A 23,956-nucleotide genomic window follows, 5' to 3' on the forward strand; every position below is an offset into this window, starting at 1 on the left:
TTTTCTTTCCTCTTACAAACTGTCGCTTGAAATGATCCAAAGGGAAAACTTTGCTCAGTGTTTGTAGCTGCTTGGGCTGGTCGTCTCAGTTTGAGCAGCATAGTGGCTTTAGTGAACTGCTTCAGACAGCTTTCACCTTCCACCCACACAGTCTTATTTGAGGCCCTTAGTCAGTCAGCAGGCATGTTTGGAACTGGCCCCTGTGCTTTGCAAGGGCTCGTGTTGCAGGGCTGTCACGTATGGGCATTTGTCGTTATAAATACTTGACCACTCTCCAGGGTGCGGTTTTCAACCCTTTAAAGCAGCTTCGTCTCCTGCTACCAAGCTGACTTTTGGCTTCAAGTATAGGTACCGGTTGCTACGGGACATCTTCTCCTGAGAAAGAAGTGAAATGGAACACAATGGGTCTGCTTCAAATGCTGGTAAAATCCACCAGAATCGATTGTCCAGTGTGACTGAAGACGAAGACCAAGACGCAGCTCTCACCATTGTGACCGTGCTGGACAAGGTGGCCACCGTTGTGGACAGTGTGCAGGCGAGCCAAAAGAGAATAGAAGAGAGACACAGGGAAATGGAAAACGCCATAAAGTCCGTCCAGATCGACCTGTTGAAGCTCTCGCAATCACACAGCAACACGGGCTACGTTGTTAACAAGCTGTTTGAGAAGACCCGGAAAGTCAGCGCTCACATTAAAGATGTCAAGGCCCGGGTGGAGAAGCAACAGGTTCACGTAACCAAAGTTGAAACCAAGCAAGAAGAAATAATGAAGAAAAACAAGTTCCGGGTGGTAATATTCCAGGTAAGCTTGTACATGTGCTGGGCTTTGATGACTAGAATCTCTCCCATCCTTTGTCACAGGGACACCTCTCCGCTGTGGCGATGTGGTGGGGCTCGCTGGTGGTCACCCCAGGAGAGGGCCGTTTCTTGCTGACCGACCCTGCTGCCATCCATGTCTCAAGCTTCTTACTGGGCCATGAAATGTTAACTGTGGCTTGTGGCTCAGGCTATTTCTTGCCTTTGAAACTTAATACTGTCAGGTTCTTTCAGCATTTGAGTCCTGTTAAGCACAGTGACCCAGTAGTGTGGGAATCAAAAGGGCCCTAAGAAAGCTCAAGTTTAAAAACAGCTATCTTTGCTACATAAAGGAAGAAACTGGGAAGGGCAGGTTCTGCAGTTCGGTGGCAGAACATTTGCCTATGTGGCAGAGGCTAGTGTTTGATAGACAACGTCCCCCCAAAAAAAGAAAACAGCACCCCTGCAGCCATCTATGTATTCTTACCATAGAGAGCCCAGAAACTCAACCCGGAAGACAGTAAAACAAAACCCTCCTTGAATATAATTTGTCCCTTGGAGATTTTTTTTTTTAATCACAATAGGAAAAGTTACCTATTTTTAAATGAATAATCTGGCCATTTGTTTATTTTTAAATTTTTTACTGGTTTTGTTAGACTGTCCAGCCTGTAGTTCAGGCTGACCTAATTCTCACTATTTAGTAATTCAGGCTGGCCTCACACTATGGCAATTTTCCTGTCCCAACCTCCCAAGGGCTAGGATTATAGATGCGACCCACAATTCCAGCTTAAATTTTATGTTTTAATATTATTCTTATAGTAATACATATATAAAAGATCCATTGATAATTCCTTACTCGATTGAAAAGCCTATTTTTGTTGCTGTTGCTAAGTTCCTATAACTGCTCAATACCTTTAAGAAACTGGAATATATAACATAATGCATAATGTCTACGGTATTTTTTTTTTAACTCTTGTGAATTAAAAGGGACAAGTTGAACTCTTTCCCACATTAAGAAAGAATAAAGATAAGAGGAAAGCTTATAAAACACAAAGTAGGCGAGAGCAGAAATCTTTTTCTTCGCACTTAAACACTGGCCATTACAGAGCTGTAAGTGAGAAGGCTAGAGAAGACCCGTCCTACCTATTGTGCTAGTGGGGGAATTAGTTGGCACAACATTTTGAGAGACATCTTTGATTGTGTGTGTTATGAACTTTAAAAATTCCCAAAGCTCCTGGCCCCCAAATTTCATGTCAGATAATTTGTTCTAAACATAAAGCCAGGAATGTGTAGGAATGTTTGTCAGTGCATATGCACAGCTGCATACTTTTAAAAGGGGAGGTCCATGTGCGTAGAGCCCTAGAAGAAGGAAATGATTGAGGGCACAGTTGGTAGAAACATCAGGACTCGTAACCTTCACGTTCACCGTGCATTAGTCAACGCCCCAGAGCTCTCTGTCGAGTGGTCGAGTTACACTGCAATGGCTGAGTGGTATTTTTGAATCTATTTGAAAGAGTTCACATGTTATTTAGGGAAAAAATAGGGAAGAGAGAGGCGAAGCGCTTATTTCAAGGATAGAAGAGTTGGATTGGTGTCTTTAATTTCCTTTCCTTCCAGTCTCCCGGATGCCTCCCTAGGCTTCAAAAATGTCACCTGACTTCAGGTGTCAGCTCCAGTGCTGGTGCAGACTGTGGGGAGCTGGCCATGGGACTGGAGGATAAATCCATTCGCCTTCTAGGGGCATTAGCCACTGCCTGGGTGCTCACCCTCCGCTCACATGTGTCATGTCAGGAAGTATACTTGGGGTCCCACAAATCTGGGGACCTATATACAAAGCAGTGGACTGGGGTCTCTTCAGGATTCACAGAAGCAACAGCAAAGAAACAGAGAAATCCCGACTGGCCCCCTTCTGCTCATGTAATTCTCGCTCTTGCCCCCATTTAAGACCTGTTTTCCTGTTTGTCTCTATTCCCTGTAACTTACTAATATTTTCCCTCTGTTTTTGGATCCTAGAGTTCCATAAAGACACCGAGAGATGCTAGTTAATGACAAACCTCTATTCTTTTATGATAGACTATCTTAAAGAGTCTGTGAAATTCAGTGGTTCAAACTATGTAACGACTTATCAGAAAAACAACCGCCACAGGGAAAATGCGAAGAAGTCTCATGCTATGGACATACAACTCACATTCATGTGCTCGTTATATGTTATAATGTGTATAGATATGTATAATATTTACACGGTAATTTTTAGCAGTTGAAATGAGCTATCATTACTTTTCATAGTTATTTGAAGATTGTCCCTTGTAAAATTCAGTTTGAAACTGAGCTAGTGAGCTGAAGTATATCTTCGTTTCTGTTTGAGATTTTTCTTAAATTTTTCCTGGGCATGCCTCTTGTTGATGATAATCTTTATTAGTATCCTATCTCCTATAGTTGTGTATTTCTAAGCTTTTGCCAAATTTAGGATGTTGGCATTTGAAAATTGTCTTGGCATTCTTACCCAGGTCATTTCTCTTTGAATACTTGTTCATCCTGGTGATCCCTCTGGGCCTGAACCATAGCACATCCTCTCATAATCCCAGTGACTTAGTAATCACAAGACTGTGGGTACCAAGTAAGTTTTGAACATCCTCTAGTGATAAGTCCCCAGACTGCTGTGGATCCAAAATGTCCCTCTCTGTGTTACTTTTATACTAATTTACTTCTACTTTGCTCTGACTCCTAGTATCCTCTTAACAAAAACGATGCTTTAAACCAGGTGTGGTGGTACACATGTCTAGTCCTACCACTTGCGAAGTGGAGGCAGGAGGATTGGGAGTTCAGATACAGAGTGGCTCTGAGGCATGCCTGAGCTATGTGAGACCCTGCCTCAGAAACAACAAAAGGCTAATTTTTACCTGGACTTCCATATACAAACGTGATCGTGTGCAGAAGCCAAGTATAACTTACCTCTACAACCTTCCACTCTTAGTGCAGTGTGTTGGCCTTTAACTGAGTAGCTGACTCAGAGGGGCGGCGATAGATCCCCAGGCAAGATCTTTTTTCTACCCTTACCCCCTGTTCGCCTTTGTCGTTAAGCCTGATTTTTACTGTCCACAGTGTGTTTGAAGAGAAGGGCGTGTGATTCCCGTTTCTCTGTGTCTGGTGCCTTCACTGGAAGATTGTGGGGATCTCTGCCTTCCAAGTAATACCCTTTGGCTCTTTCTTTTTCTAATTATACCTTCTCAGGCTCGCCTGGCCCACACTGTGGCTGAGGCTGCTCCCCACAGCAGGTGTCAGGAAGGGAGAGGAATAACTTTATCGCTTCTGACTGATTCATCAGGGAGTCATGAGACGCCCACTTCTGCCTCTTCTGTCGAGGGGGAGGCTCATGAGCATGCTGATCCTGTAGCCAAAAATGTCATTTAAATTAAGGAACTCGATTCTAAGGATGCCTCTTGACTATCTGGCTGCTTACTTTAAGAGTATCTGCAAACATCCTCCTTGTGTGTTGTGTTTATTGAATCTGCTTGTTGAGTGGAATCAATGCAGATCTCAAGTTATCAGTTCTTCCTTCCTTCCTTCCTTCTTCTTTTCTTTTAAAAGGGTTTTACTGTGTAGTCCAGGCTGGTATTAAACTTGTATTCCTCTTGCCTCATTCTCCTAAGAACTGGCAGGGTATAGTCGTGGACCACCATGGCAGCAAAATAAAACTTTTAAGATGGCTCATTTGATAGGAGACTTCAATGAAGCCCTTCTGGGAATGGTATATACTACTAGGGTAGTTTCCCAAAGTCAGTTTCATTCTGAATTTTGAGTTACCCTTTGCCTTTGAGGAGCTTTGAATGAAACACCACTCTGTCTTCTGCTATCTTGACTCGTGTGTGTGTGTGTGTGTGTGTGTGTGTGTGTGTGTGTGTGTGTGTAAGTGTGGGCACAAGTGTGCTACAGCATGTGTATGGAAAACAGAGGGCAGTTTTGGAACCGGATTTTTCTCCTTCCATGGGATTTGAACTCAGTTCATCAGGTTTGCTTGGCAAGTGCGTTTAACCTACTGAGCCCAAACTCTTCCGCTATGCCTTGATTTTTTTTTTTTTTTTTTAATGTGGATTCTGGGGTTTGAACTTAGGTTTTCTTGCATGGCAAACACTTCACCAACTGAGCCATCTCTCTAGTACAAGAGTTTCATGGCTTTTAATGCCATCTCTAGATGAATGGTTCTTGAATGCCTATGCCCAGCCCTTACATCCCTCCTGAATCCCAGTTGCTCAGCCTCACTGCCTGCACACCAGCACACGTTCCAAAGACAGCGTCTCACTCTTCTGTCCAGCTTCCTCCTTTTGCTTCTGTGCCTGTCTCACTTAATGGCAGATTCCTCTCTCTGTTGACCTAGCAACAGGTCCTATGGGCTCTGATCTTCAAAGCAGATCTGCAGTCAGAAGACGTCTTATCCCTACCCCTGCCCACACACATCCGTCCTCCTGGTCTTCTTTCCTTTTGCTTAAACTCAGTACTATTCTGTCATTCTCCTTGTAGCTTGCCTTCAACAGAGCGACTCTCGCACAGCATCATTAAATCATGTTACTGCTGTCCTCAAAATCTTGAGAAGTCTTCCTGCCAGAATAGTAATGACTGTCCTCACTCCTCACTGTTGGCCACAGAGCCCCTCTTGGCCTGGCCTTCTCAACTCTCTACTTGGGGGAAGTTGGGACAACTGAATTGATTCTTGGAGAAAGCTATTGTTTGTAAAGCTAAAAAAGAGGTTAAGGGACATTGAAGATAGAAGCCGCCGTAAGGCGGAGGTGTAGAATGTGGTTATCTGACTATTTGACCCTAAGGTACGACATTGCCATCTGCAAATGTGTTGGGACACATCCACAGCTGTCCTGGGATTTACATCCAGGGTGCTACAGGGTGGACTTACCTTGTTTGAAGGTTCAAAATATTTTGTGTTTGAAGAACTTGAGAATGGTGCGTGTCTCTGGGCTGGGGAAGAGGGGAAGTAGGGTCGGGCAAGTGCTTTCTATGCATACTACAAGGTTTTCTCTCCTGGAGCACTGATGGACTCAGAAGTCTTCAATGGGCTACATCCAGACTGTGCTGTAAAAAGCACTTCCAAGGAGATTCTCAGCTGATTAAGTAGAAGGAAAGGCATTGAAGGAGACTGGTGGTCCAAAGTCAGACCTGAGGTGATGAGGAGCTGAATTAAGGCATGGGTAGCAGAGTGAGAAGCAAACACGTTGTTTTACAATGGTATTGCTAGAACTTGGTGACTAGTTGGCAAGGGGGCAAGAGGGCGAGGATACATTTGGGATGGTGTTTCTAAGGCCTCTCTCTACCTTGTGTGGTACTCAAATGGTCGCTGGTGCTGAGACATGGGAACGGCAATACAAGTGGAGAAGCTGACAGATGGGCTTGAGGTCTGCACCTCTAACTAAAATGTGCCTGTGCTATATCCACATTCCCCATTTGTCATATTTGGAGTGGAGAAGCAAAGATACAGTACTGTGAGAAAAAGGAGAGAGAGAGAGAGAGAGAGAGAGAGAGAGAGAGAGAGAGAGAGAGAGAGAGAAGAGAGAGAGGAGAGGAGAGAGAGAGGAGAGAGGAAGGAGAGAGAGACCTTGCAGGCTGGGGACAAACAGTATGGAGGCAGATTGTAGGGTGTGGCCAGAGGGAAAAGCTGATGTCTGCTGTAGGTGTACTTTTAAAATACATTTTTAATTTGGTTTCTTATATCTTGTTTTCCCTTCTCCACCTGAGTCCCTTCCAAAACTCCAACACCAGGTAGGAGAGGAAGGAGGCTAGTGGGAGAAGGGTTGTAGTTTTCCTTAGCTACTTCTTGCTGTTTAGGGTTGTTGCGTTCCTTGGGGGCAACTCCAATCCTCATTTCAGGATATCTCCAACTTCTCATCAAACTGCATAAACAGCAACCAGGAGCGGGGGGTGGGGTGGGAGGGTGGGAGGTGGGGGAGGGGAGGAGGCAGGGAGGGGGTGGGGAGCACCTGCAGCCTTCTTCTTTCTCAGAGCCCTCAGTCTCTCTCTGGGTCTGGCATATATTCCCACTGGCAAAGACCATGTCCCTATATGAGGTAGTTCTCAGCTGACAAAGATCATGTGCCCTCTCAGGAGGCTGCTATCAGCTGTGGACAAACTGGAGCAGCCCCCACATCCCACACCTGGGATTAAAACAAAAAAAATGTGTTTACATATCATAAACCAACATTTCCATAGGAAGCACTCACATGGTTTGTTTTTCTGTCCTTCAGGAGGATACTCGGTGCCCCACATCCCTGTCTGTTGTTAAAGACAGAAGCCTGCCTGAGAACCAGGAGGAGACCGAGGAAGTTTTTGATCCCCCAATAGATCTCTCATCAGATGAAGAATATTATGTTGAAGAAAGCAGGTCTGCCAGGTTTAGAAAGTCAGGCAAGGAGCATATCGATCATATCAAGAAGGCATTTTCCAAGGAAAACATGCAGAAGACGCGCCAGAACCTTGACAAGAAAGTGAGCGGAATTAGAACGAGAATAGTCACGCCTGAGAGGAGAGAGCGGCTGCGGCAGTCCGGGGAGAGGCTGAGGCAGTCGGGAGAGAGGCTGAGGCAGTCGGGGGAAAGATTTAAGAAATCAATTTCAAATGCTGCCCCCTCAAAGGAAGCCTTTAAGATACGCAGCCTTAGGAAACCTAAAGATCCCAAGGGCGAAGGCCAGGAGGGGGACAGAGGGATGGGTGTGGACATCATCTCAGGTAGCCTGGCTCTGGGGCCCATCTGTGAGTTTCACCCTGAGGAGTTCAGCGAAACAGAAAAGGAGGTGGCCAAGGTAGGGTACATTCCCCAAGAAGGAGGGCATCCCCCAACTCCTGAGCCTTTGAAGGTGACTTTTAAGCCTCAGGTGAGAGTAGAAGATGACGAGTCGCTCCTGTTGGATTTAAAGCAGTCTTCCTAGAGAGGATTTAAGTGTGAGCATCAATCACTTTAAATCAGGTAGTCATCATTTGAATAGTGCAGTCATTTATATTCAGATGCAGTAGAAAGGCAAATGGTATAAAAGCTTCATTTCTTACCTTTAAAATTCTAAAAGATTATAGAAATATCATATACAATTTTCTTATAATTTTGTTGGGAATTCTATTTCCCCTGAGAATATATGACTCTGACAGCTTTTTCTACCCCCCCCCCCCCATGTCATGCCTATTTGTGGTTGCTCTTGGCCAATGAGAAAACATTGTATGGGTCAGGTCAGTTAGATGCTTGGTCAGTAGTTAAACACAGGAAGGACACATTGTTCACCAGCGAACTAAATTTGGCTCAGGATTAACAAGCCCAGTCTCAAAGGGGAGTAGCTAATGAGTACGTGGTGTTATCCAGATGTTCACATCTGGAGATTCATCAGTGAAGCAGTAGCCATACCTTCCTTATGAAGAAACTCTTGTGTGAGAGGGGAAAAACTCAGAAGTTTAGAGCTTGAGCATTTAGCTGTGGCATCATGACTATATTACTAGTGATACACTTGGCTGATCGTCACTTATTCCCAATGATAGAAATGGGGAGGGCTTGCTGGCCCTGTACTTCTTGGAGGACTTGGGATCTGAGGGGATGTCACAGTGTGTGTGAGAACAAGACACGCATCCAGTGGAGAAACACGGACCACGCTGGTCCCTCAAAATCGGAACTGAACAGTTGCGTCTATGAAGAACCCTCGGCACAGGCACCGAGGCCAAGGTTGAGCAGAAATGAAGAGTGAAAAATAAATGCTTGGATGAGCACTTTTTCATTTCAGGCTGAAAGCAAACCTTGGGATTTTAGTCGTGACCTAATGTAGTCCTTGGAAATCTGTAATTGCCTTTAGGTTTGGATGTGGGATGGACACGCGCAGGTTTTGTTTGCACAGCATGAGGTGGAGGTGAGGAGCTGTGTTGTCGAGTGGCTTCTCTGAGGTCTGCCCTACTGTGGTGGATAGGAATGACCTCCTACACTCCTGTTTCTCAGAGTGAACCCTTTAGGGCTAACACGTCCAGAACAGTGACCTTAAACATTTGTCACAGCCACTTTGGAGGACGACAGAGTCCCCCTGGGCTCTTAGAGTTGGATCTGTGCAGTCAGGAAGTAGATATTGCTGCTGAAGGACAATCACACTGAAATCTTTGAGTCATTTATTTGGTATGGAAGAGGTGGTAGAAGTTTTGATAATTTTTTTTTGTACTCACATTCAGTTTAATTTTGAGTAATCATATAGGACTTAAACATACGTAGCATGGGAGTGCATGCCTGCTGCCCCAGCACTCACAAGGCTGAGACTGGATCACAGTGACAGTGAGCCTGCAGTCTCTCTCTCTCTCTCTCTCTCTCTCTCTCTCTCTCTCTCTCTCTCTCTCTCTCTCTCTCTCCTCTCTCATATACGGGTCAGGATAAGTTTTCTTTTCACTTGGCCTGAATACATTTTCACCTTGCTATCTTTTTTTCCTTTTCTTTCTTTCTTTTTGGTTTTGGTGTTGGTCTTTTGAGACAAGGTTTCTCTGTGTAGCCCTGGCTGTCCTGGAACTCGCTCTGTAGACCAGGCTAGCCTCAAAGTCACAGAGACCTGCCTGCCTCTGCCCCTCTGGTGTGCACCACCACCGCCCAGCATCTTGTTGTTTTTAATACTGCAAACTATGAACATATACAGGGGGAGGTAATCCCCCTCAGGAACAGTCATAGGGGAGGGGGAATAAGGGGAAAATGGGAGGGAGGGAAGAATGGGAGGATACAAGGGATGGGATAACCATTGAGATGTAACAAGAATAAATTAATAAAGGAGAAAAAAAAAGAAAAAAAAATAAAGCATGTGCAGCATTGAATAAAACTTTGAAAGAATAATTAAAAAAAAAAAACATTTATACAACAGCTTAGAAGGAGGTTGGGTGTCCAAGAATAAATTTGAATGCGAAATGATGTTATTGTAAAATGTGAGGCCAGTGTTACGGTTGTAAATCTTTTAACCAATGATGAATGAAAATTGCAATATGTAAATGAAGGGTGATGTGGTGAACGGAGGGTAGGAGCATTATAGGGAAGTTACAGTTATTTGTTTCCACTTTGCTTCAGTTGGGCTAAAATATTTTCCCGCAAACATCTAGGCCTTTTGTTTACGGACTCATTAATATCCAGCCTTGCCACCTTGCAAAGCATTGCGCCTGCAGCTGTCTCAGATCTGATGGGGAAGGAGTTGCGGCCTGGTCATCTCTTTGTCTTGTTAGATTTTGTGTGACACCAGAAACACTGAATGTTTCCTGTTACTGGCAGCTCACTGTAATTCTTGATACCAGGATTGTCCCGCTATGTCATAAATACATAACAATGTCTTTTTATGTTTAGGACATTCCTAAATTTACACACATACTTTCTTGTACCCTCACCCTGCTTTCATGGTGCAAAGATACGGGTCACACAATTCATTTGACATGAGCGATGCTTTAGTCAGTGTTTGCTATTTTACAAGTTTCGGGAAACGCCAGGTCACTTACTCATCTGCCGTGCACAGTTACACAGGTTAGTTTTAAGTATCCGGGTCCCACTGTAGCAGGGCTCACCCCCTTCTCATGAGATGGAGCAGAACAGCAGCGGCAGACGCCAGAGGTGAGGAGCCGGGGGTGAAGCTCTTCCCTGGGGAGACAGTGGGAAGAGCAATCCTGTCTCCTGCATGTGATGATGAAAGTGTCCAAACCGAACTGTGGCTTGACCCCTGCTTACAGGGTAAAGAAGCAAACATGAGTGTGTATGGACGCTTAGCTTGCCAAAAGTGGACTTGTCTGTGCTCCCTAACAGCAGGTTTTCACGAGTGAAAAATACAGGCCAAAGTAAAAATACAACCATTTTGACTTCATTCTTTGCCTTTTGTACACATGAAAGAAGTTGGTTTGGAACAGGCCTGGTGGTCATGCTGAGTTTTCTTTTAATTAAAGATATATTTATGTATGTCTGTATGAGTGTATACGTACATGTGAGGGGGGCAGAGGAGGCCAACAGGTGTCCTCTAGCATGTCACCTATTCTTGGGAGGCAGAGTCTCCCTAAGGAAGTGCTCCCACTTTCTCATCTAGGCAAGGAGCTAGAAAGTTCCAGCGAGCTTCCTATCTCTGCTGCCTTTTACAGCCGAGCTGCTTTTGTGAGTGCTGGGATTCGAACTCTGGTCCTCACAGTTACAGAGCAAGTACCCTTAACTGCTGAGCCATCTCCCAACCCCTTATTGTGATCCTTATCTAGGTCATGTTATGCAAAGTGTTCCTCAGAACCTCGCTAACTGCATTTTGATTAAATGAAATCACTTGTTTTGTTTTTTTCTTTTGGGACAGGTTTTCTGTAGCTTCTGGTTCTGAGGTCTAGTAAGAAAATGTAGTTTTTGATGCCCAAATAAGAGGAAGGATCATCATGTTTTCACCCTCAAGTCTTTCACTTACCAGCACCTGGTCTGTAGTGAAGGAGCTTCCTGCTCAGTTTTGGGTCACTCTTGTGACCCTGTTGAGTAGGTGATGTCCTAGCGTTTTCAGCTGCCCCTCCCGGATCAGAATCAAGCAGTGTTGGGAGATCTAGACTAGCTGCTTCCTTCCCTGTGGGTCTCGTAGGACTCACCTACCCATCCACTGTGGGGCTTCCTTCCTCACTAGTCCGTCCTCCCTTCAGTCACCCGAGCCCTTGAGAAGTACAACTGCCTTGTAGGATGAAGGTCACTGAGCCTTCCAGTCTATTCATTGTTCAAGGTCCACGTTCTGCTTGCTTGTGTGTTCCAAAGGAAAGCAACTCCTGATTCTTAACATGGGGTGGGGGAGGGCTTGCTTCTTGTGTGTTGTTTGACATGTGAAAAAAAAAATCTCAGTTCAAGGAGTGCTTTGTTCCATTTAGACTGCAATAAAAGCCCCTCCAACCCACCACACTAGCCAAGGCTGGTTATTCAGGTACATGAGGCTGCACAAAAGTCACCGTGATCCTTTGCTGTCTGTCACCTTGGATCTGAATTATAGCAGAACACACCAGTGTATTGGGGATTTAAGATGCATTCTTTTACAATGTAGTTCCCGCCCGCCTTTCAATTTCCTGCGGATGGAAACACCACACAAGGCTTAGTGGCAAACTGGAGACCAAAGTGCCATCTTTACTACAACTTTGCATATGTGCAGGAAATCTCCCAAATGCAGGGCATCTGACAAATCTATTGGTAGCATGCAGCCATGACAAGAAATGGGCCTTTGTGTCTCCTGGGGGGAGCTACATGCTCTAGCTTCAGGAGGAAACAAGATGTAGAGCAGTCACCCCATTTCGTCTGTTGGTCCTGAGGCCTACAGGCTTGTCCTTTTTAGCTGGAATGACAGCTTCTTCTCTGAGGTGAGCCCCAGCCCCACCAGGAGATGGCTGAGGAGTCAGGAGATACGGGGCTGGAATGAGGGAGCAAAAAGCACTACATGTGAAAGTAGGGTTCACTTTGAAGATGCTGCCTGATTTGATCCTAACGTGCAGAGTTAAAAAATGTTAGCCATGGGCTGGAGAGATGGCTCAGTGGTTAGGAACACTTGTTATTCTTGGAGAATGTTTGGTTCCTAGCACCCACAAGGTGGCTTACAGCCAGCCTCAACTCTGGACCCAGTACTTTCTTCTGAACATTGTAGGCACCAAGTGTGCACATATTATACAAACATAGGCAAAACACTCATACACAGAATACATAAATGTAAATTTTAAAAAAGTACTGGCAAGTGCCACAGTGGGAAGGTTTTGTTGGGTCTATGTAGGTATCACTCCTGGCTGGCTTGCCCACTGTGTCGTATGGTAACACCCAAGTTCCTAATAATGTCATGGCCCAATATTCATCATTTATTAGGATCTCATTGGACCTACCATCAGAACCAGCTTTCAGTTGTTAGGCCATAGCTGTGTAGACACATCATTTTAGGATAAAATGAAATCCATTGGTGGGTGGCTTTAGTTGCGTGAACACCTTTGAAGCATCTATAAGGAAAGGGAACAAATTAATGGAATTAGCATGAGATATTCTTGTTTCTAGGTCAAAGTGGAAGGAGAGGTTTTTAACGGGAACATTGATGCTCTTGTCAACTGTCAAAATATAGGACTAAATCTTCTTTATTAGCAAATAGCCAAATAAAACCACAGGTTGTAAATACATGAGGAAAACGAACCAGAATATTCTCTACTTGAAATTCATCTTTTTTACATTAAGACAACAACAAAAATAACAATAACAGTAGTTCAGGGGAATCTGCTTTTAAGTGTAAATTACCCAAGCTTACTTTCCATATTTAAAAAAAAAAGTCATCTGGGCCCAGGGAGATGTCTCTGGGTAAAAATACTTGCTACAGCATCCTCATGACCTGAGTTTGATCTCTGCTTCCTACACACAAATCCGGCTGTGGTGATGTGCACTGGAATACCAGTGCGCCCGTGGGAATCCAGGAGACAGGAGACTTGCCCTGTAGGTGAGGGGCAGCCAGTCTGGAGTGCACAATGCAGCAACAACCAAAAGCAGAGACCTGCCCCAACAAGGTGGAAGGTAAGAACCAACTCTGGTAGTGTCCCCTGCTCTCCACATGGATGTCACAGCACATGTCTGTGCTCACTCATACACACCACCTGAGCGGGGTGGAGAGATGGCTCAGCTTGCTGCTCCTGCAGAAGACCCGAGTTCAGTTTCTAGCACCCATGTGGTAACTCACAACCACCTCTGAGTCCAGTTCCAGGGAACAGGACACCTTTGGGCACTTTTGGGCACCTGGAACGCAGTTGTTCACACATATATACATGCAGTAAAAAGTAAAAAAACAAAACAAAACAAACACAAAGCCAACAGTATACTGCTTAATTTGCACTAAAAGATCTTACTCTGGTATATGTATGCAACAATAATTAATGGAAAAAAGAGGCCATGACTTTGAAAGAGCAAGGCAGGGTATACGGGAAGGTTTTGAGGCAAGAAATGGAAGGGGGAAATAATATAATTAATTACAATCTCAAATAAATTTTTTTTAGTGAGACTCTGTTTAGGCTTCTGTTTCCTCTCTAGGCAGGGAGGGTAGTGGGACTGAAAACTGACTAGAAAGAAGCCTGTGGTTCACTCCTGTCGTTTGATGGCACCCAACTCATAATGCGTCCAATTGATCATTTTCTCTGACTTACTCAACATTTTGCTTAAAAGAGATTATATAATCATTACGCTAAAAAATTCAATGACTCCTATGAGATGTAGAAATGGGCAAAATGAAACAGGAAAACGTGAATCTTAGTTGTATGGTTAAGTTTACAACAAAACAGTGAAAAATCAAACCTGAAAACTCAAGTGGTCAAAGCCAGGAGTATTGCAAATGCCACTGTGGAGAGACCTGAGCGGTCTGTGCTGTCACTGAGGAAAAAAGAAAACAGGTTTCAGGCTCTGGAGGATGGAGGAGGGGGGAAGGGGGGCAGGGGGAGGCAGGGGGGGGGGGGCAAATGCTCCCACCCTGCCGCTCAGGGGTCTCTTCCAGGAAGGTCTTAAAAACAACAATTCTGGTTTTGGAGCCAGGGTAGTGAGTGAAGTGCTTGGATGAATAAATGCACCGCTTACTTCCTGTCCCACAGTGCTACTCAGTGGGCTGCAGTGACCCCCATGACCACCTATCTTGTCAGGCCTTTTACAAGATGCTGTGTGAACGCTACCAATTCTTGGGGTTAGGTTCGATGTCACATTGTTTAATCATAGACAATATCTCCTGCTTTGCTGCATTCAATGTCTGTTTTTCTATCAGATAAGTATTCTGAATAGGAGTGCCTCTGAATTCTAGGGTCTTATGTTAACATCTTTGCATCAAAGTTACGTTTTTTTAAATTGATAATGAGTTCTGTCCTTGTTAGCTTCACCGATTCAGCCTGATAATAGAGCTTCCATTGAGGGACTGGCCAGATCTCATCGGTAAGGCTGCATGCGTGGTAAGCAGCCTGCTTCAAGTTCCTGCCCTGCGTTCCTGTCTGGACTTTGTCTATCGCTGGTGGACTGGTGACCTGGAAGTGTAAGATGAAACCAACCCTTTCCTCCCCTAAGTCACTTTGGCTGGGAGTTGCTGTCTTGGCAACAGAAAGAAAACCAAGATAAACACCCATCACTCTGGCACGGTTGGAGTCTCTACACAGTACTGCATAGAGCAACTGGAAGCAAATGTAACTTGAGGTTCTGTGCACTCACCAAGAAAACCTAAGTAAGAGTGTTAGGGGCATAAAGAGTGGGCTGTAGCTTTTTATGGTACGTGGAACATTCTTTTTTTTCTGATACGGTAGCTACAGGGTCTTAGGTCTGTGTTAACCGTGCAGGGTTTATGAAGAGTTTCAAGTCTTTTCCAAAGACAGGTGGCTGAAAAGAGTGACGACTGAGGTCCCTGGACTTGGTGCTCTAGGCTTTCTTAAGGGTGTGGGTTTTCTTCCTAAATGAGGAAGGAGGCTGCAGGCTGGAGCACGTTGAACAGAGCAGCGGCATAGTCTTGTTTACTGCCTTTTTACCTGTCAACAAAGTAAATCACCTGCTTAATACAGAAAGTTAACGACCATACTTGGCTTAGTTTTTGTATTTTCAAGGAGACTACCCAGACTTCTTTTTTTTTTTTTTTTTTTTTTTTGAAGCCAGGAGGTGAAATGCAGTTTTAATTTGAATGAACTTCCCCTTGGCATGAGGTTGGATAGTGCTGAAAGGGAAAGGCAGGCCCTGCAGCAGGTGTAACCCTCGCCTTTCCATTTGTTTCCACTGACAAAAAGCACAGGCTGATTTGATCCTTTTGGTAACCAGGAAGCACAAGCAAGTACAGTTAGGTGAGCAGCGGCTACTACACCATCTATGACAGTGAGACCCTACCCAGACTTCTAATGCTTTCATTTAGAGAGCTGGGCCGTCTCTGTCCTAGGAAACTCCATTGCAACTCAAGTCTGACATCTAGTGGACATGATTGTTGGTTCTATGTCTGTGGCAGCCCAGCCATTTTCTCTCTCGCTGGCAGAGCATACTAAAAGCTCCCTCAGTATCACAGGCACCTGCTACACATTTCAAAGTCCATGCTGGCTAGAACTCAGCGGCTTCTCTCTCCGCAGTTATTCATTCTCCTTATAACCCTGCTATTTTGGCTATGTGCTCTCCTGGTCCCCTCCCTGTCTTCATCTCCCCGTACCCCCGCTCCCTCGCTACACTGTTACTGCTTCTCTTCTGGCCAAGTCCAGTCAGCTGGCTACATTCAGTCTTCTTTTTCTCTCTGCTCTGGACTTTTTGAGATGCCTGGGTTATCTCTCACATCTACAATAAAACCTTCCCCCATAACAATACACTGGAGTGGCCATTGCTCAGTTTATATATTCTAGACTCTTCCAGATGCCTCTGGTTATTTTCTTTCTCTTATTCACAATAAAAAAAAAAACCTGCCTCCAGTAATGGAATGATCTTAGCAGCAGCAGTTTCTTCTCTCTCTCTCTCTCTCTCTCTCTCTCTCTCTCTCTCTCTCTCTCTCTCTCTCTCCTCTCTCTGTTTTTCCGTGTAGCCCTAGCTGTCCTGGAACACACTCTGTGTACCAGGCTGGCCTTGAACTCAGAGACTCACTTGTCTCTGCCTCCTGAGTACTGGAATTAAAGGTGTAAGGCACCATCACCTGGTACTGTCAGCAGTTTCTTAACTGCACAGAAAATACCAATAAACCTAAATAGAAGGTTTATTTAAAGAGCAACAGTCAGGTGTGGGGGCTGGCTCAGTGGGTAAGCGTGCTTGCTATACAAGCATGAGGAAGTTCAAGTTTACAGCACCCATGTGGAAAAGCTGTATGGGGCCTTACGTGTTTGTGATCCCAACACTGTGGAGGGTTCACGTAGGAGGATTGCTTGGGGCTTTCTGGTTAGGTTCAGGGAGAAACCCTCATAAAAGAGTTAGCGAACAGGACACTTGGTGTCCTTCTTTGGGCTCTGTATTCACATATGCGTGTGTACATATACAATGCAACACACACACACACACACACACACACACACACACACACACACACATGCAATGCAATATCAGCAGTCGCCTACCCGCCCTGTTTTACTTCCGTCTACAGTTCTACTCCCCAAGAGAGCATTTTCATGTCCTGTTTTGTATTTAGTGAGTCATAGTTGTTGACAGTTGCTTCAATCCTGAGTGGTAGAACTTGATGCCTCAGTTTTGTAGGTATGGGATGGGTTCTTTGGGGTGTGGGGGGCGGATGTAGTGTGTCACTTTACTCCTCACCTGGACACTGCTCCCAAATGATCTTGGAACAGCTGCTGAATTAAGGCTGGCATGAAGCTACAGAAAGCCAAGCCAGCTTAAAAAAAAAATGCCAGAAGCTTAAAAGCATACTACATTGTCACAAACTATTTCTACTTTAGTAAGTTTTGAGGCCCAAAGTCTGTCACCCCAGACCACCACCACTATACAAACTGGCTATGGCAGTGTTTGTGTGGACTGGCTGCAGCTTTCCTGCACCTGATGTCCTTGGTAAGCCTGCTAAGCTTTTCAGAGCAGCTCTGTTCCTGTGTGTGTTTCCTATACTAGGAATCGACTGTGCACAGCTGTTGCTGTCAATCGCTTGTCTTAGGAGTTGTGACAGCTGACCCAGCTTGCTATTTTACCCATGCCTTCCAAGGAAGCTCTTCTTTGTAAGTCCAGCCAGCCCAGGGACATGAGCACACGAGCCTTGTTATTTGGTGTCCTTCTGGCAGTGTACAGGGGACTTGAGGAGTATATGGATATTTTTCTTTACCGTTTTATCCTTTTTTTTTTTTATTTGTGGATTTTTACCACTTCTTTCACCCTCTCCTGGCCTACTTCAACACCCGTAATTGGTCCATTTCAGCAGCTCTTCTCCAGGAAGCTCTCCACATACAGGTCAAGTTGTGCTGGTCAAAAAGTGTGTGCTCTCTAAATAAATAATAAATAAAATAGTCAATATCTCTAGTGGTCTGTGAAATGCAAATCCAAACTGCACTGCAATTTCATCTCACCCCCCCCCCCCCAACTGGGAATTACTATCATGAAGAAAACAAACGATAGCAAGTGCTGGTGAAGCTGTGGAGAGCAGAGATCGGAATCATTCTCACACACCTTCAACTGAGAATGTGAAAGTAGGCCAGCTGCTGTGGAAGCAGGTGTGGAAGTTCCTCAAAAGAGTTAAAATAGAAGTATCACGTGATTTACGTAAGTCACTTCTGCGGATATACCCAAGGGAATTGTCTTAGTCACTGTCCTATTGCTGTGAAGAGACACCATTATCAAAGTAACCATTATAAAAGGACGTTTAATTGGGGGCTCACTTGGAGGCTTAGTCTGTTGTCATCATGGCAGGGAGCATGGTGGCAGGCCGGCCTGGTGCTGGAAAAGTAGCAGAGAACTATAGCCTGATCTGCAAACAGAGATACTCTGGGCTTGCGTGGGCTCCGAGGTATCCAAGTGACACGCTTCCTCCAATAAAGCCACACCTCCTAATCCTTCTAATCCTTACAGTGTCATTCCCTGGTGACTAAGCATTCAAATATATGAGCCTATGGGTATAAAATGTGTGTGTGTTTGAAAAAAAATTTTTTTTTTCTTTTTAAACACTTCTTTTAGTGATTTCTTTTTCTAGAAACTATAACCGGTTCTCTTAACTCCTGGCCAGCCCTCCCCACCCCAAGCCCCCAGTTTCCAGCCCAGCCCAGCCCCTTCAAATGTTTCTCCCAACCATGCCTCCCTCAGTTCCCCAACATTGTGTTTAAACAATCCCTTCTCCCCATTTCCTCAGTAGTAGCAGCTCTAAACTATACCGGCTGTTGTAGCCTGTCTGCTCAGCTCAGCTTCTCCTGGCTCCGCTGTCACCAGCTGTCTTGTGTTCTCACCCTGCTAGCCCAACTCACGTTCAGCTGACTCCCATCTTCACTCTGCTCAATCTCGTTTCTTCTCTAGCCCTACTCGGTCTTCCTTCCTCCTGCACCAACTGTGCTTTCTGACCTGCCTCTTCTGCCAGCTGGTCCCTCTTCTTCCTCTTCTTCCTCCTCCTCCTCCTCCTCCTCCTCCTCCTCCTCCTCCTCAGCCTCTGCTGGCTTTTTATATCTTCTCCTCTTCCCAGAAGTCCAAGAGTTAACTAACACTGAAGGTCATAGGGTCAACTGGGGATCCCCTTTAAGGGCCAGGCACACAAAACAAATCACACTACATATGAGGCCTGTTCTTATTTAAACCACCATAGGAATCAGGATGGGCACCTCACCAAGGTAATGTTTATGTTTATTATGTTTACTCAATAGCCAAGCTATTGAGTGAGTCAAGGCCTCCACCAACAGACACATAGATAAGGGAAATGTCGAACAATGGAACATTATACAGTTGTAAAGGAAAACAGAATCATGCTGTTTCAGGAGAATAGATGGAGCTGAGCAAAATAAAGAGATAATATACTTTCATGTGGAGAATATAGATTTTTAAAAATTGTGTGTGTGTGTGTGTGTGTGTGTGTGTGTATGTGTGTGGATAGCGAGAAGTGGGGCTGGGAGAATTTGTAAGAAGACAAGAAGGGTAATGAGAGTGAATACCATCAAGGCTACAATATATATAGTCACAATAAGCCAATACTTTGTACTACGAGTAGGTACTTTAAAATTCACCTCGGAGCTTGTAGATAGCTTATTTGACCAAGTGCTTTCTGTACAATCAGGAGGACCCATGTTTGATCCTCAGCACCAGGTAAGAAATCTGAGCTTGGTGGTTCCTGTTTGTAATCCCAGCACTGAGGTGGCGGAGACAGGCAGATGCTTGGGGCTTGCTCGACATTCAGCCAGTTGACGTTATGAGGGCAGGTCCCAGAGAGACATCCTGTCTCAATAAAATAAGATGGATCCTGAGGAATGATGCTGGATATGGTTTCTGGCTTCCATATGCACATACACCTGCACACATGTGCACTCCTATGCTCATAAACACACACACACACACACACACACACACACACACACACACACTAAATTTAAAAAATTTTAAATTTGACCTGTTCATAGCTTGTAATGGAGAAGGCTTTTATGTGATATCTTAAATACGGTATTATAATCTCTCATCTTCCAATCTACTCTGCCATTGGCTTCTTGCCTGAGCCCTCCAAATATTTTTTCTGGGGTTGGTACTATATTAAATGTCAGTAGAGGGCACTAGAGAGCCAGCAGATACAAAGGACTTTACAATAGTTGGGATGCAAGGCTGAGCCAGCTTTTGCACTGCCTTTCTCTTTGGGGTATATTATTGGACGCCGGCTTCTAAGTCCATCTACTGCGTCCTGTGACCAGCAGCACACGTGGCACCGTGTGTAGTCAGCTTTATAGTAGAGTGCCTCCAGAGAGTTACTACTGAGGCTTCTGTTTCCGCTGAACCCTGGCCAGCTGCACAGGATTTGGGCCTGGGAGCAGGAGGCTCCGGGTGTCCCCTGTATTTGTTAAGTCTTTGCCTCCTTTTCTTTATTGCTTGTGGCTGAGTTCTCCACAACTCAAATCCTGTTAATAATGATTAGATCCCAAACTTTTCCAGTTAAACTTGTTGCCGAGTGTCTGACTCCTGATTAGATCCCGACGGAGGCACAATGTGACCTGTGTTGAAATGAGGCCGTCCATATGCCTTTTCTCCTTAGGACCGCTTTGCAGTTAACTGTGCTCACAGCGTAAAGAATAGCCCCCCCCGCCCCCAGGTTTGCTTGAGGGGCCCTTTAATATCTGCCCCCCGCCCCCCTTTTATCTCCTGGTCTCTCCTTTCACATCACAGTCCCTCTCTCCTTCTTCCTCCATGGGGAAGTTTTACAGACACCGTTTTCTCTGGAATCCTCTTCCCTCCCTTTATATTTTGAGACGAGATCTCACTCTGTAGCCAGGGTGTCTTGGATTTCACTGTCTAGTCCAGATTAGCTTCAACTCGTGAGTCCTCCTCCCTCAGATTTTCAAGCGCTGAGATTTCCGACGTGAGCCGTCACACCCGCGTCTCCCCTCCCCCATCAGGCTTCGTTTTTAACCATCTTCCCCTCGGAGAAGCAGTGGCCAGCTTCTGTTGAGTCTCTTCCTTTACTCACTTTCGGAGCCTGATACGGCCCCTTCAGACCTTTCATTACTGTGATTTTATAAATGTTCCTATAGTCTTTGAATTGATACCCATCCCCGCCTTCCTGGGGCGAGGGACTGCGGCTTCCTTGGGCCCGTGGGCTGCAAGGTCTAACACCTCTTACAAAGCCTGCCCCTCTTGTCCTAGTCCCCTGTGATGCGCCCCCTCCCCTGTCGATGCCCTGGTTTGCCACAAGATGGCACGCTGAGACACACTGGCGCTTGGGCTCCATAGAGGGAAAAATAAATAAATAAAAAACCAAAAAACCCTAGGGGTTTAGGTTTAAACAAAGCCTTGAGTCAGAAGAACATCCCTTTGAAGTACCGGAATCCAACGTCACAAATTTCTCTGAAAACGGCGTCTTCATCCTCCACTGCTTTCCCGACTGAGGAGCAGTCAGGAATACTAACAAGCAGGACAAAGGGAAAGACTCCCTGGGGACCCCGAGGGGGCGTTGCATTATTTAGAGTTTTAGGGAGTACACCAGGATTGTACTTTGCAGGGAGCTAGAATATGCGCCTGTGTCATGGCCGCTCCTCAGGCTTTGCTCTGAGTAAGTTCGGGGCGGGGTGGGGGTGGGGGAGGTAGAGTAAGCGCCCAGGTCCCAAACCGGCCTCTTTCTGTCATTGTCAACAAAGTTTAACTAGGGCAGCTACGACTGCTGTGACCAGTCCAGACAGAGATCCCAGGATCCTCAAAGCCAATAGTACTTGCTGTTACAAAGTTTGGATGATCCGGTCTAGATGAACGGAACCTTTGGGAAGCCTTTATATCTGCTTAGCGTTTGATTTGGCCGCAATGCCGGGAAGATGACTTCTTTCTGAGAAGCGCACACTTGCGTAGGATGGTATGGATTGTGGAGGGCTCTTTGAGTTGTAATTCAGAGTTAAGTTCAGGAATTGTATACTTGTTGCACTGAATACTTTCAGGTATTTTGGTTTTTTTAAATTTATTTGTTTGTTTGTTTATTTATTTATTTCTGGTTTTTTGGTCAGAGTTTGTCTGTGTAGCCCTGGCTATCCAGGACCGTTCTGGCCTCGAACTCAAAGATCTGCCTTCCTCTGCCTTTGCTGGGGTTAAAGGACTGAGCCACCTGGTAGCTGGTTTCTTCTTTTGCGTGTGTGTGGGCGAGACAGAATTTCTTTGTATAATAGCCCTGGCCGTTCTGGGACTCTCTTTGTAGACAGGCTGGCCTCGAACTCACAGTGATCCGCCTGCCTCTGCCTCCTGAGTGCTGAGACTAAAGGCGTGCGCCACCACGGCTTCCTCTTTTTATGGGAAGAACGATGCCGATACAATGTGAACTACTTGTAGTTTCTTAGCATGATGGCTTTCCCAGAGCAGGGCTGTTTGACTAATTATTTCATTTATCAAGATGGAAATCAAAGGCCCAGTAGCTATTTACCTTTCATTCAAGAATATTCTTGGCACGGCTGTGCAATCTAATTATGAGTGTGTGAGAGCTCAGGTTAGCCTCAGTCAGGACAGTGTTAACTCTGTAAGCTTTACAAGGTCTATTAGTAGTCTGCTTGGGTTGGCCTACCTGTGATGTCACTGCTTATCTGCCATGGGGGCGTGACCATGCCCAGGGCCATATAATAAAAGGACAAACCTCCATGTGACTCGCTAGCTCTCTCTCTCTCTCTCTCTCTCTCTCTCTCTCTCTCTCTTTCTCTCTCTCTCTCTCTCTCTCTCATACCCCTTCCCTGCTGGGCCCCTTGTGGCTCTGTGCCCCTGCTGCCTGTGTCCACTGGACCCTTCGTGGCTCCCTGACCTGCTGGCAGCAAACCAACTGGTCCTGTTGTCCCGCAGTGCTACAGCCACTGCCGCTGCCCCCCACCCTGGCCAGGACAGAATGGGTCAGCAGGAAGCCCAAGGCCCCTGCCTCAGCTGTGCTTCCCAGCTGGCAGAGCCATTGTGCAGCCTTCTAGGGAACCCTGCCCCGGTGCTCACAGTCTGTCTCTCTCCCTCCTCTGCCTGCTCTACTCTCTTGAACTTTCTCTCTCTCTGGGATACCCCCACCCCCTTTCCTTCTCCCCTCATGCTCACTTAATAAATCTCATATAATATAATATCTGTTGTCTGGCATCTTATCATCTTATTTTCTTTTATATTAATTGTAACATGGTCAAGTACAGTTCACATAGATCATCTTCCCGCCAAACCCTCTGAGGAAAGCGAGTGGCTGTTTCTTATAGGCTTCCAAGTGGTATATATATATATTTAAAAAACTAGGGAAACAAGTTAATTATTAGAGCTCACACAGACAATGTAGCTAGACCCTTTTAGGCTCCCCTTATTTAGGTAAATGATGAGGTCTATGCCAGGGACAGAATTCTCAGCTCTCAGAGTATTGGTTTCAAACAAACAAACAAACAAACACCCAAAATAACCTAGGTAGACTGTCTCTTTTCTTCTTAATGGTAATTTTTGTTTGTTTTTTTGAGATAGACTTTCTCTGTTTTCGCCTTGGCTGTCCTGGACTTGCTTTGTAAGCCAGACTGCCCTCAAACTCACAGCAATCCACCTGCCTCTGCCTCCTGAGTGCTGGGACTAAAGGTGCGCACCACCATATCTGCTGGCCTTTCAAACATTCCTTTTATTTCAAAGTAACATTCGGCTAGTATATTTCTGTTTACCTAGGAAAGAGAGTGGACATAGGACAGTATCAAGAAACATTCTTGGTCATATTTTCTTAGATTTCCCTTCAGACTATTGTAGTTAAATGCACTGAAATTACTATTTTATAGTCAGGTATGGTGGCTCCTTCCTGTAACCCTGGCGCTAGGAGGCTAAGGCAAGAAGATCATGAGTTTGAGGCTAGCCTTGACTAATTACCAAAACTCTATTTAAAAAAAAAAAGGGGAAGCAGGCAGTAAGATAGCTCAGTGGGTAAAACGCTCTTGCCTCACAAGCCTGGAAACCGGAGTTCTGCATAAGCCAGGCAGCAGGAGGAAGGGCTGCTCTCCAGGGCCCACGTAAAGGTGGAAGGAGAGAGCCAGCTCCACAAAGTTGTCCTATGACCTTGTCTTAGTCACTGTTCTATTACTGTGAGGAAACACCATTACC

The 23,956-nt window shown here is 45.3% G+C and overlaps 1 protein-coding gene across 1 annotated transcript; it reads left to right on the forward strand.

Annotated features, from left to right (window-relative positions):
• Nucleotides 1-48: 48 nt before the first annotated feature.
• Nucleotides 49-9,884, forward strand: CAVIN4 (caveolae associated protein 4). Its single transcript, XM_084779554.1, has 2 exons — nucleotides 49-799; nucleotides 7,041-9,884. Exons 1-2 carry the CDS (start codon nucleotides 392-394, stop codon nucleotides 7,719-7,721), a joined length of 1,089 nt encoding a protein of 362 aa, XP_084635680.1. The 5' UTR covers nucleotides 49-391; the 3' UTR covers nucleotides 7,722-9,884.
• The last annotated feature ends 14,072 nt before the right edge of the window (nucleotides 9,885-23,956 follow it).

The sequence above is a fragment of the Acomys minous genome, assembly GCF_964271855.1.
Source record: "Acomys minous genome assembly, chromosome: 1".
Taxonomy (NCBI): Eukaryota; Metazoa; Chordata; class Mammalia; order Rodentia; family Muridae; genus Acomys; species Acomys minous.

Bases quoted from the DNA above. Each gene is read 5' to 3' on its own strand.
- CAVIN4 (XM_084779554.1), top strand. From the start codon at position 392: ATGGAACACAATGGGTCTGCTTCAAATGCTGGTAAAATCCACCAGAAT. The intron at 800-7,040 runs GTAAGCTTGTAC...TCTGTCCTTCAG, and splicing joins TCCGGGTGGTAATATTCCAG to GAGGATACTCGGTGCCCCAC.